Below are 12,868 nucleotides of genomic sequence, written 5' to 3'. Positions count from 1 at the left end.
AAGAACTTCCTTTCCCTACTTCTAGTTTAACTCCCCAGACACAAACAAACAAATGAATGGGTAAAAGTTCACTGATTAAAATTGTCTATGCCTTCATAAATTAGAAATCCAAACTAAGCAGACACAGTATGCACACCTACAATTCCTGAATTTGAGACACTGAGGCAGGAAAGACACGAGTTCAAGTCTAGCCTGAGCCACGTGGCAGTGCCCTATCTCATAAAACAAAAACATACAAGGTCAAAACTACCCTGAATCCCACATCCACTGGTCCACTTATATAATAAGAACACCACAAGAACTAAAAGTTGGACTTTCGGGTTCCCAAATGTCACAGGCTATTTACCAAGGCTACTAGTGACCCTCTATAGCCTGACAGTAAGACCCTGGTGCTCAAGACACCAGTTACTTATATCATAGGGAATGGAGAATTGAACTAGTGCTCAATGATGCCTCTTTCTCTAGTTAGCTTCACCTCTAGTATCCATGGTGCTAGGAGATACTTGTAAGCCACCAGCTGAGAAAGGTAACATAAGTACCACACAGTTGCAAACCCTGCCACCCTTGACAAAGACCTGCCTGCAAGATTGGCTGATATAACAGGCACAAATGTTACAGGAGTTACTACCACCTTCTGACTGCACTTAAGACCCAACCCACATGTAATAAATACTGCTAAAATAGCAAAAAAAAAAAAAAAAAAAAAAAAAAAACCTGAGGCCGAGACTATGTAGGCCATAGACCTATGGGACCAGCTAATGATCTAATTCTCCTAAAGGAACTACAAGAAATAATAAATAACCAATGGCATACTGCTACACCATAGATCAGCGCAGCGCGTCAGTCAACCCTTGTCAGTGAAACTGACTTGTAGTAGGCAGTAATGAACACAGAGACCCACAACTGCACAATGTGCAGAGTGGGAGACTCTGGACTAGTTAGCTCCCAATGGGATATCTGTACCAAGCTCTCAAAACTCAGGGAACGATGCAGAAGAGGAGGCAGAAAAAAATATAAGAGCAAGAGGTGGTAACACTGAAGAAATAGCCCCTTCCAGAAACAGGACTGATACACACAAACTCAAAGACTGAGACAGCGTGCACAAGGCCTGTACAAGTTCAACCCAGACATATAAAGGAGAAGTAGATACAGAGCCCACCCCTAACCAGGAAATTATGTGGAATTGCTACCCACTGGCAAAAGGGAAAGTCAGTTTTCTCCAATAGTGTGTCACTGGGTATATTTTAACCACAGCCCAAGGCAGGCCGCACGCCCAAGAGTATTTGGATGGACTCTGTATTTGGTGTGTGTGTGCTTTTGTTTTGTATTCTTTGTCTTACTGGTTTTTGTTTGTTTAGAGCTTCAGAGTTTTCGCTGTTTCGCTTTCTGAGAGAGAAAACATAAAATTGGGTGGATAGAGAGGTAGGGATGATCTGGAGGAGTTAAGGGATGAAAAAAAAATGACCAAAATATATTATATGTAAAACTATTTTTAAAATAAAAAATTAAATCAGATTGTTCATTTTATTCATGACACAGCACTTCTGGCATTATATAATTGCATAAATTGTGCTTAACATGTTTTAACAACGTTATTTTTCTTTTAACCAAAGTACCGATAAATATAACATCTGATCTATGATTCTCTATTGAATCGAACTGATAGGTAAACCTTCATTCATCTCCCATTCAAAGGAACAGCTAATGTCTAGTGAAAGGAGAACCAACCTTGAAGTCAAACATTCAGAACACACAGAATTAACTCTGAACCAAAAATGGTCAATAAGGGCTGCTACAAAATCATCTGAACTTCTCTGGGAGTTTAGAAGTGACTGTACCAACTGTACCATCTGATGTTAGCCCATCAGCCCCAAGTGTTCATTAACTTACGTCTTCTTGGGTATGTGTTGATGCTATGTGTGTGTATGAGTGTGTAGTCACACGAATGTGGCAGTTGGAGGACAAACTTGGGAGGTGCCATCTACCTTCTGAGGCAGGGTTGCTCAGTGCCCTGTAGCTCACTGAGTAGACTAGGTGGGCTGGGCAAAGAGCCCAAAGACCCACCCCTGCCTCTCGGCCCTGGGATTACAAGCTTACTACCATAGCCAGCTTTTTACACGAGGACTCAGGGCTTAACTCGGGTCTTCATGGCAAGAAAGTTAAAGACTGATTTATTTCCAACCCCAACCTTAGCTCTTCCTCTCTAAAAGCGACATCATTATAAAAGCATTAGTGTTTTCCTTAGGAACAACTACACCCTTAGTGCTTGGGAGATTAAAGACACTTACCCCTCAAGCTAAGAAGACTGTATACCAACGGGATTCACAAACCAGTTCAGTACACTTTCCCCTCTGACCTTCATACCTTACACGTCCTTAAACAATTATGCCAAGACCTCTCCTCGATGGTAGTTCAGATCTGCCTGAAATCCTCCTGTCCTACCTGCTCTGTTTAGTATTAATTACTCGGATCTCTGTCTAAATCTCTTCTTCTCCAAGAAGCCTCCTCTGTGACTTCTAATTTAATATAGCTTCCCTGTCTCTATCACAGCCCCATGTTTTATTACTTTATTGCCAAAATAACTGTCCAAAACTTTACCTAATACATTTGTTTACTTACTTTTATTAGTGCACATTTTTCCAGCACTCTTTACCAACCCATGAGAGCAACCCTCACTGGATCCTCTCTATGGCCTCGTCGTGATTGCTCCTAGCTGTGTTTAGGTAATGGAGTGAGGGGTCCAGCTCAGGGTGTGCCACAGCAGAGTATTATCTTCATTAGCAATCGGTTCAGAGGAAATGTTTTCATTTTCTCATAAGGCATTCAATTCACCGCTATGTACTTTCTACAAGAAGTGACGCCAGGCACCTGTACCGGCCCTCTTGCATCCATGACGATGCAAGAGGGAAGGCAGACAATCTGATCCTGCACTGTCCTGTTCCTGATTTACTCCGTCGACTCTGAATTACTACTTCAGATGCTGCAGGACGTGGGGCTGATTTTTAAACCAGATTAATTAAGCCATTTTCTATGCCTTGTTTTGATAAAGATAAAAACATTGTAAACGCTTCCGTTTCTTTTGTTTCATTAAGACATAGCACCTACTGCCTGTGGGATTTTCAGTGGGTTAAATGACAGAAAGGCCAAATGTAACAAAACACTCAAGTCAGAGCGTCGCTGGTTTTGTTACTATTAAGCAGTAATTATCTACGACAAAACTGCATGTGGTCTGTATTTGTACTTTCTCAAAAAGCATTCGTTTTAATTTCTATGTAAAATAACTTACAACACAGTTACTCATTTACTTAGATTTCGGCCATCCATAAAGTAGCTTTAGGTTTTCCTAATCTCAGATTTAAAGATGGTACACGGAGCAGAGGGCAAGTATCCAGTCCTTCCCAAAAGCAGCTGAAGTTTCAGAGGTTCGCTTGTTTGGGCACCAGCTCTTAACTCTTCTAACATCAACAACTTGCCCCCTTCTATTCTTGTCTTCCTTCAATTAGTATTTTAATGTGACTTGATTTTACAATGAGTTAAAATTGAAACTATTAGTGATTAAAACTACACTTTTCAATAGCTACGACTTACAAATCAAAATTAGGAAGACAAATGACAAAATGCTGTGCTTTGGTTTCTACAGTTTAAACAACACTTAACTTTAATATGGCATGCCTATAAAGTTAATGCAGATATAAAAATAAGACCCTGCCAGATCATTGGTTCAAGCTCGCTATAACTCAACTGTGGCAATCTCAAGAAGGCTCATCATTGGCTGGTAGGAATCCTGGATGAAATACAATCATCAGAGTTCTTAAAGGAAAATACGAGAATTATTACCAGAAAATTCTGTCATCTGATGTTTCTCTTTTAAAAGGGGAAGGACCAGGAAGACTAACTACAGATGATACAGAAACAGTTTGAGACAGATGATACCCAGACAGACACTGTATCGGGCCTGCTTTGGTTAGTTCAGATACATTTCTACTCTTGTAACTATCTGAAACTATGAATGTCTCACTATTGGGAATTTTTTTAGCTATTAACTCTGACAAAAATCACTCATCCATCAGAGCCTACACTGAATCTAAAACCTTCATGAAAAAGCTCTCCTTGCTTTGTGGCCCACTGAGCCTGCTTTGCAGAACTGTCACACAATGGGTATGACCAACAGCTTGGGAAGGTAAGAACAGCTTCTGCTAAGAGACCATGGTGGGCTACTGTCTTTACCCTGCACTGCCTTTCTAGTGTGTGTGTGTGGTTTCAATGTAGTACTCAAGTAACTCCCTCTCATTCCATTATGTCTTACACAAGATAAGTATTTATATAAAATGTACACAAAATCTGATAAACATTCTTAAAAATGTGAATATTTTCAATTAATTTTTATTTAAAATTATTTTCCAAAATTAAAAATACATATTATTCCATTATCCCAAAGTTGTTTTAAGTCCATTTTTTAAAAATATGTTCTTAATAAATTTAAACTTTTAGCATAAGTTTACCAAGGATTAACAGTTAGTAAACAATGTTAATGCTAGCACAGTAGTAGATAACATTCCCTGTATGCCAAAACGCAATTACAGCTATGTGTGTTATAAAGTCGCATATGCCTCAAAATACTTTCAAAATTCGAAAACTATAAGTGGGGTCCTAATCTTGTGTTCCAACACTAATATATAGTTAAGCTCTCCAAGCTTCTTAGATGATTCTAAATTCAAACTTTACTTGGGACTGGAAAGCTACAGGTCAGTCTCCACCAGGGCATCCAGCCCCTGCTCCAGAACATGCTCTAATTTTAAACAATACAATTCTGTCCTTTAGTAGCAACTGGAGAGGGAAGCCACATTTGTACTACTATACACTAAAATTTAATGATCTTTCTTTTCATCCTGATTTGTTTTTATGAGCAAAGTAGCTTTGAAAGTATAAAAATAGACCTTTTACATTTTTGATAGTTTATAATATTTTATATAATAGTTTTTAAAAATTACAATAAATCTCGTCATAAAATACTAAAATTTGCCAGACTTAGTGGCCCACACCTTTAATCCTAGCATGTTGGGGCACAGGCAGGCGGATCTCTGTGAGTTTGAGGCCAGCCTGGTCTACCTAGGAAGTTCCAAGCCAGTCAGAGTTATGTGGTGAGATCTTGTAACTCACTATTCTCAATTTCTTTCTTTAGATTCATTCCTTTAAAAAAAAACAAAAACAAGGGCTTTTATTTTATTCTTTTCCTAAAATAAAAGACATCAATCAAAAAGAAAAAAAAATCACAGCTAAAATGACATTTCAGATCCAAATTACTTTATATTTTAGAGAAAAGGTCCTGGAAATTGGGAGGAGAGTTGGTATCTTTTGTTCCTATGAAGCTCTCTCATCAGCCTTAGAAATCCTGTGGGCTGGGATGTTAGCAGTGAAGACCACCTGCTTTGCCTGCACAAGGCCAGGAATTTGACTCTCAGGGCCTCTCTCCCTCAGAGAATAAACTAGAAATCTTAAACTGTATCAACTGTTCATCAAACAAGATTCTAACAAGATCTGTATTACTTCACCTGCCTTATTTCTTTCAGAAAAAAAGAAAGACATATTTTTTGCTTGGTAGGATGTTTTATTAATGAGAGAGAGAACAAGGTGGTGGGCAGCAGATACTGAGCCCTAAAAACTCATACCCAGCAGCATTTAAATATTCTTCAGATTGTAGCCACTTAGAAGGGGAGCATAGCAAACTCCATTTTGGAACTTTCAACTGTAAGAACCAACATCTAAATATTAAAATTACTTTTCAGTGCCCCATGTTATAGTTCGGCTTCTGTGTTTAGTAACTTCTTGATATGTCACTGCTTACTAGGTGGCTCTCGTGCCCATCTTCAATTCCTAGTGGTTCTTCTTTCAGTATCACAACAAAGCGCTAACAAGTTAGAAGCTGAGGTTGGTGGGGAGCCTGCCCAGCACCACATAAAATGGGTGTGGTGATACACGCCCATGATCCAGTCCTTGTGAATGGGAGGCAGGAGGGTGAAAGCTGAAGGCCAGCCTTGCTTCACAGGGAGTCTCAGGCTTGTCTTGGCTACATGAGACCCTACCTCAGAAAATAAATTAATTAATTAATTAACTAATTAATTAAATAAATGTAGCAGTGTTTACTGGCTTATCACTATTTCTTTGATTGTGTGGTTTAACATTAAACACAACATTTATTTCATACAGAAGCTGCTTCACAACTATTAAACTTAATTTAAAATTGTCAGTGCAAGCAAACAAAACGGGAAGTCTCAAGAGACAAGGATTCTTCCTTATTTTAGGATTCTAACTTCCATCTCTTAAGTTTTCTGTGCCTTGTCCCACACCACATACAGCCTTGCAACCCGCCAATATGGAGAGTCGTAGGCACAGGGATATAGCAATGGTCGACACTACAGAGCTGACCAAATCTTGATGCTGTTCTATCTGATTATGTAATATTGGTCCCTAAATCAGGGACACTCTATCCTAGACAGAGAAGGTAACCTGGTCTAGTGTATCTTTCAGTTTCAATGACAAGTTCCAAAGTTGGAGAAACCTTCGTGTAAAGCACAGCTTTCATTCCTGGGTAGTCACTTAATCAGACAGGGGTTCTGTCTTGTTAGTAAATGGAGAAGGAAGAAACCACCTACCAGAATTATTGGGAGAACAAGAAGAAGTAGGAATAAAGAGAAAATGAACACGAGGCTCTCCACACAGTGATGGTATGTGTACACTGTGGCAAAACACACCATTTCCTTCTGCTGGATTCTTGTTCCGATTTTTTTTTCTTTTTTAAATAAAACCACGATAAAGAATATACAACTCAACCTTGTATGTCCTTACAGTGAGAACTTTTCACATTGGATAGATTCCTTTGAGTATGACATAGCCATCACCAAGAAATTGGAACTTTGGAACTTCCAGTATTAGAAGACAGGGTTCTTAATGTCAAAAAAAAAAAAAAAAAAAAAAAAAAAAAAGCTTAAGAGAAGAAATAAAAAGTACTGTTCCCTACTCAAAAAAAAAAAAAAATACACACAATTATTTAATTACTGTTTTGATCAGTGCTATAAGGAAAGTACTAAAGCCAGTGGTGATAAGCTAACAGGATCAGAATTAAAATTTCTATGCAAACAGCCCACCTTCCTCCAGGGTTGTTCAATCACTCTCTCTAATTAAACCTTTAGCAAACCTCTGAGCAGGCTTAACCTGTTTGTTTTGTAAAACAACAAAATACACAATTAACCTGACCCTAGCCAATTTTTATGTTCAGAACCACAAAACAAAATCTTAGAAATTTTACAAGCCACGAATTAATTTCAAATACTTTATATAGTGAGTTCTTACTGCAAGACAAAGCAAGGACTTAACGCAGGTAAGTGATTGCCAGTTCTTCCCCGTGAAGCTGTGAGAAAATACACTCACCTATAAAGCTAACATGCTGACTTCTTTGCCATCACTCACAGAACTGTTTTACAAAAATGCACTCATAGTTACTACTAAAATATAATCTATTTGTGATTTTAAAGACTGGGACAGTCTTAAGTTGCTCACTAGAGAATTATTTATCCCTCGGATAACTCTTAAAATCTGCCTCCTTCAAAATGAAAAACAAAACTCTGCTGCCATACCTTTAATGGCAACTTTGTTTCCTATCTTCTGCAATCAGTACACGGATATCAGTAAACAGAAACAATAGTGATCAGATCAACTCTCCGAGCCGAACAGCACTGATTCTATAAAAATAGGGTGTTCTCCAATGTTTGTCTTAGATTGCTAGGAATTAATGCAGAAACGATGAACTCCGAACAGCCACTGTCAATTCAAGTGGTCTCTTCACCTGTCTAGTCCGAAAGGCAAAGCGAGTTAAGAACTCGACTGCCAATTGTAGTAAATGGGAGAAATATATTTAAATCAAACAGCACCATCTAGCAGGGCCCTCATTACTTTGCTTCTAAGAGTGGATGCTACTTGGTGTTCAGTTTGGCAGATGAGAGTAAAAAAGGCAATTGCTTGTTTTTGTGACAAAATCAGAATTAGAGCTGGAAAGGACCAAAACGTACCAAATCTAACTTCCTTGTTGTCTCCTCACTGAAATTTATTATTTTTTAAGTCATGAGACTATAGAATCGACTGGGCTAAGTATCAGCTATTCATGGGAGTCCAGCTAAAACCCAAATTAATACCAAATTCAATGAACCCACGACAAGATTCTGTTTTCAAGGCATCCCAATTCCTTTCGATCCTCAAAATGTGAAATTCAGGTATTTTATAATCGTTAAAGCATCCTCCTCCAGATGTTTGTATCAGATATATTACAGCCAAATGATTAATAAGTACACAGTAATATTTTAGAACTCCAAGTCCAGTAACTAGTTTCTTAACCAGGCAATAAAACACTGTATGTTTTTTTTATATTCCTTGTCACAGCAAGATATTTAAGATATGAGGGGACCAATGGCATCTCTCCATTAATTTTGTTGTTGTTGTGTTTTGTTTTCCAACATCAAGGCCTGCCACCTCTAAATCCTAAGGGAATTGTGTATGTATGGCTGCCAACAGGAAGATTAGAACATGTTCCCCTCCCTGGGGCACAACAAACTTTCAAAGGTATGACTAACTGCCCAAAGCAAGGGGGGGAAACTCGGTAGCCTACACATTTATTTACCAAGCTGTTTTTGTATGCAAGAGACCCAGAGTACCTCTGAGAAGGACTTGCTCTCCCCCAGCCTGAGCCCCCTTAGCAAGACAGTGTGTTCAATGACAAGGATAAGCTTGACCCTCACAGCAGACCCAGCTACAGGGAATCAGTCTGAACATCTGCACATAGGAAGGGGGGGGGGGCTCTTCCTCGGTGTCACAGTCGCTATTCGCTCTCATTTTAGTAACAACCAAATCGCCGTTACAAGTACACAAGAATAGCAGCCAACTAGCCTGCTCCGCAGCGTGCCGCGACCCTGGCACCCGGGTTCTCCAACGTACTCCCGGTTCCCACCGAAGTTACCACCTGTATCCCCCACGACCCAGGCGAGCGGCTTGCGCCCAGCATCCCTTCCGCAGCCCCCTCGCCGACCAGCGCCGGGTCCACGCCGGGGGCAGCCCTCCTCGCGGCGGCGCCGCCACGGCCCACGGGACCTGCCCTCCGCGCCCGCGGCCACCACCCCCGGGGACACGGCAAGTCTCAAAAAGTTCTGGGGCCGCCGCTGAGCCGGTGTGTGGCGAGAGACAGGAGCGCCAAGCTCTCGCGGCCGACCCCGCGCGGGCCAGCACACACTCTCCCTCCGGGAACTCGGCACTCCCACTCCCAAACTTCCCCCGCCACCCCGGGCCCGCCCGCCTGCCCTCCCGGCCGCCTGCTCGGCCTGCGCTGGGAGAACCCGCGGACCCGCGTCTCTGCGCCCGCCCGGCCCACGCCCGCACTTGCCCTCCGCGCCCCGTGGGGCCCCGCTTCCGCCCTCCCGGCCCGCCGCCCTCTCCCCTCTCCACGCTCGCGGCCCCGCCGGACCCCAGCGCCCCGCAGCCCGCGCCCCCCAGGCCCGCCGCGCGCCGCGGCCCGGCCGTCCTGGACCACAGCTCCAAAGTTACTTTGCGAGGAGGTGAAGCCGCGGGTGGTTCCCCTCAACCACCCAAACAAGTTTCCATCCCCGCCGCCGCCGTCCCTCGCCCGCCACGCGCGTCCCTCCCGCCGCCGGCTGCCCGCGGCCACCCGCCCTGGGGGCTCCCCCGTGGAGGCGGCCGCTCCCCCGAGCCGCGCGCCCCCGCCCCGCGCCTCCCCCTGCAACCCACCCCCGGCTCCCCCCGGTGGGGCGGCCGTGTGGCTGCGGTTCCCGGAGAGTGCGAGTGCGTGCGCGAGTGTGCGCGCGTGCGAAGGCGGAGGTGGCTGCGGCGCGGAGACACTCACTTCTCCCGGGCCTGGCTGTCGGACGGGACGGCGCTGCTGTTACTCTTGCCTTTGCCGTACATGCTTGTGCCGAGAGCAGCTCCCACTGTCACGCACCTGTCAACCCATCACAGCCTCCCCGGGAACAGCCCCGTCCCCATGGCGACCCACGCAGCCACCCCCACCATTGGCCGCCCCACGCCAGAGCTCCGCCCTCCTCGCCCTGGCAACGCGCGAGACTGACAGGCCTCCCCTCCCTCCGGCCTGCCGGAGCGCGCGGCGGCGGCTCGGCCTAAGCGGCAGTCTCCTCCCTCCTTCCCTCCCTCCCCGGCTCCCTCCCTCCCTCCCTCCCTCCTTCCCTCTCCGCCGCGCTCCCCCCTCCCGCTCTCCTTCCCCCCTCCCCCTCCGAACCGGGCGCTAGGGGGGAATTAGAAACTGCTCTAGAAGGATTTTAAACAACTGGCTGTTCCCTCCGCCGCCGCCCCGCCCCCCGCGCCGCCCGCGCCCGGCTCCTCACTGGAGAGAAGGCGCGGGGAGGAGGGGAAAGTGCGGCCTGGAGTGCCTGGCAGCGACTGCGGAACGGGAGTCGCGGCAGCCCCAGACTTCGGGGCGCCCGGCGAGTCCACAGACAGACCCGCGGCCCCGGCACCGGTGTCCCGCCAACCTCCTCTCCCGCTCCTCTCCGGCCAGACTCCCCGCGCCGTTCCCCGCGGTTGATCTCATCCCTCCTGTCTGGGGTGTCGCCCCGATCCCGTTCCCGGAGGGCCAGCAGGCCGGGGACGCCCGCTCTGAACCCTCGACCTTCTGGCTCAAGGACTGGGCGAGCCTCCGTCTCTCCCCGGGAGGCACTGTGCCTGCCTCCCATTGGGGCGCCCGCCGAGGTTCTGTCGCCGGCTCTGAAGTCAAGCCCTGCATCCCAAAGGAGCACCCTACCTAGTGTCGTCCTCCTGTCTAAGAGGGGAGCACACCCCCAAAGAGGCCACGAGACCTACTCCTGGGATCGTAGTGGCCCAAGGCCTTGGCTCCTTCCTTGTCAGTACTCTGCAAAGATCTGCCGCAGACCCGGGGCCCAAGTATTCTCTGCTTGGCCTGCTTTAATAGTTTGGATGGGCAATGTCATTTCGGTTTGACCCTTGGACTGGAAAGATTCAGAGAGGGCCCTGAAAGACATCCCTGTATTTGCCCAGCAGAATAGGCCCCAGAGCTCAAGGTGTGCAAAGCTGTGCCCAAGCTGAAAACTCCCCGAGAATATTTTTGGATCCAAGTCCCTAATCTCATTTCAGTGAATGCGCAAAAGTTTCTCAAGACACACGCAACCTGGTTTTTGATAGACTCCATCCTTTATTTTGTTAAAGATCCTTGGCTGTAAAATCAGAGTAGAAATCGGGTTGAGAGAAGAGATGAGCTTCAAATGGGAGGTGACAGGGGAAGAGAGGTGCCATTGGGGTAGGACACGGAGACCTCTGAAAGGGATGAATAGAGGAGGAGGAGGAGGAACGGTTATGTTAAGGAAAGGAAATGACATTCAAATGAGGAAGCATACCTTTCGATTGCACACAGCTTTAAGCATTTAGCAGTAGGATCATAAAAATGCATATGGAGATGCCGAGATGGATGGAAAGGAAAGAAATGGAGTTTGTGGGTTCTGATAGCAAGTGACAGAAATAAAACAGGAGAAGGTTAAGGAAGGGCAGTGAGTGAAACAGAGGGAAAGAAAACGGGTGGCAACTAAACATCAATCAAACACTGGGGGACTGGGGTAAATGAACAGGACGGGCTTCCACTGTTGTTAAGGGAAATGAAGGTGGGAAGTAAACTATAAAAAAAAAAAAAAAAGGAAAAAGAGATTAGAAGAAACAGTTCAACCGAGGAGGCATGAGCATGACAAAAATAATAGCGGGCAAATGTGACTTTTAAAAATATACATTTCTATAGAATAGACAATAATTAAGCCAATAAAAGAAGTAAGTATAATTCCAGATTAATTCCAAAGAGAAATGATTTGCCATTTCAAACTATAATTTTCCTTTATGTTTTAAACGACTCACAATGATGGCTGACATACAGCTTGCCTGTTCTCCCTTCTCCCTTCTGGTTCTAATAACCTGCAGGGATTTGGTGCTTGGAACATTACATTCATGGTCTGTGACAAACTGGAAGAAGAGGGACCGGGCCAACCAGCAACCCTCTATTCCGAAGAAACTTGCTCAAAATGCTCAAATTGTATAAAGCTGCTACCATTCACAAACATTACCTCCAAGGTTAGCCTTGTGGAGCTGTTATCCAGTTATCTTCTGTTAGCTTTAACCCAGAAAATGTTTACCATCTTGAGGCCCCAAGCGGCCCATGGAACGTGGCACGTGTGATGGTGCTCAGAAGACTGTCCAGAGGAGACCTCTGTCAACTGCTGAAACTTCTAGGCCCACAGCCGAGCCAGAAACGGCTTGTTTTTTCTACCAAAGGTAGCTAACCTCACCAGGACCTATATTTCCTAACCTTTCCTCTTCAACTGTCATACCAGTTAAACAATCAGATTGAATGTAAATCAAACACCCATTGATGGAATTAGATACAGTCACCACCTGCTGTCAGGGATACAGATGGAAGCCACTTTGGCCAGGTGTACTGCTACTTGGTCATTTGGTGGGGGAGGCGGCACAGGAGGTGGGGAGGGAGAGGGAGATTGCTAAGTAACTTTCACTTTGCAAGTGTTTCTTTGTAACAAGGAGTTTACCCTTTTCCTACACCTTGGAAAAGAGAAAGATCCCCATTGAACCCCAAATGAACTTTGTTCTGTCAAGACAAAACAAAACAATAAGCCATTATTCTTAAACTGGTGTTGAGATTCTTCTGTTTTCCTTTGCTTACCGAATGACCAATCAGCCTTGAGTGGGACCGAAGCACTGGCACATTCTAGCTTCCAAATGATTCCGACACATAACTAGGGCTGCTTACTTTAGCTGGCCAATCGGATCTTAAATCGAG

At 44.8% G+C, this 12,868-nt stretch overlaps 1 protein-coding gene across 43 annotated transcripts in view; it reads right to left on the bottom strand.

Annotated features, from left to right (window-relative positions):
- Nucleotides 1-10,951, bottom strand: part of Ssbp2 (single-stranded DNA binding protein 2) — a 288,275-nt gene extending 277,324 nt beyond the window's left edge. For 16 of the 43 annotated variants that reach the window (XM_063282003.1, XM_039103427.2, XM_039103428.2 and 13 more), the window contains exon 1: nucleotides 10,548-10,810. In XM_063282003.1, coding sequence (XP_063138073.1) covers nucleotides 10,548-10,798 — 251 coding nt within the window. In that variant the 5' untranslated portion in view covers nucleotides 10,799-10,810. The other 27 variants (NM_001399027.1, NM_001399028.1, NM_001399029.1 and 24 more) reach the window with 18 other exon arrangements.
- Nucleotides 10,952-12,868: the final 1,917 nt, after the last annotated feature.

This window comes from Rattus norvegicus, chromosome 2 (assembly GCF_036323735.1).
Source record: "Rattus norvegicus strain BN/NHsdMcwi chromosome 2, GRCr8, whole genome shotgun sequence".
In the NCBI taxonomy this organism is placed as follows: Eukaryota; Metazoa; Chordata; class Mammalia; order Rodentia; family Muridae; genus Rattus; species Rattus norvegicus.
Note: the sequence above shows the minus strand (reverse complement) of the source record. Positions and strands in the feature narration are given on the sequence as shown.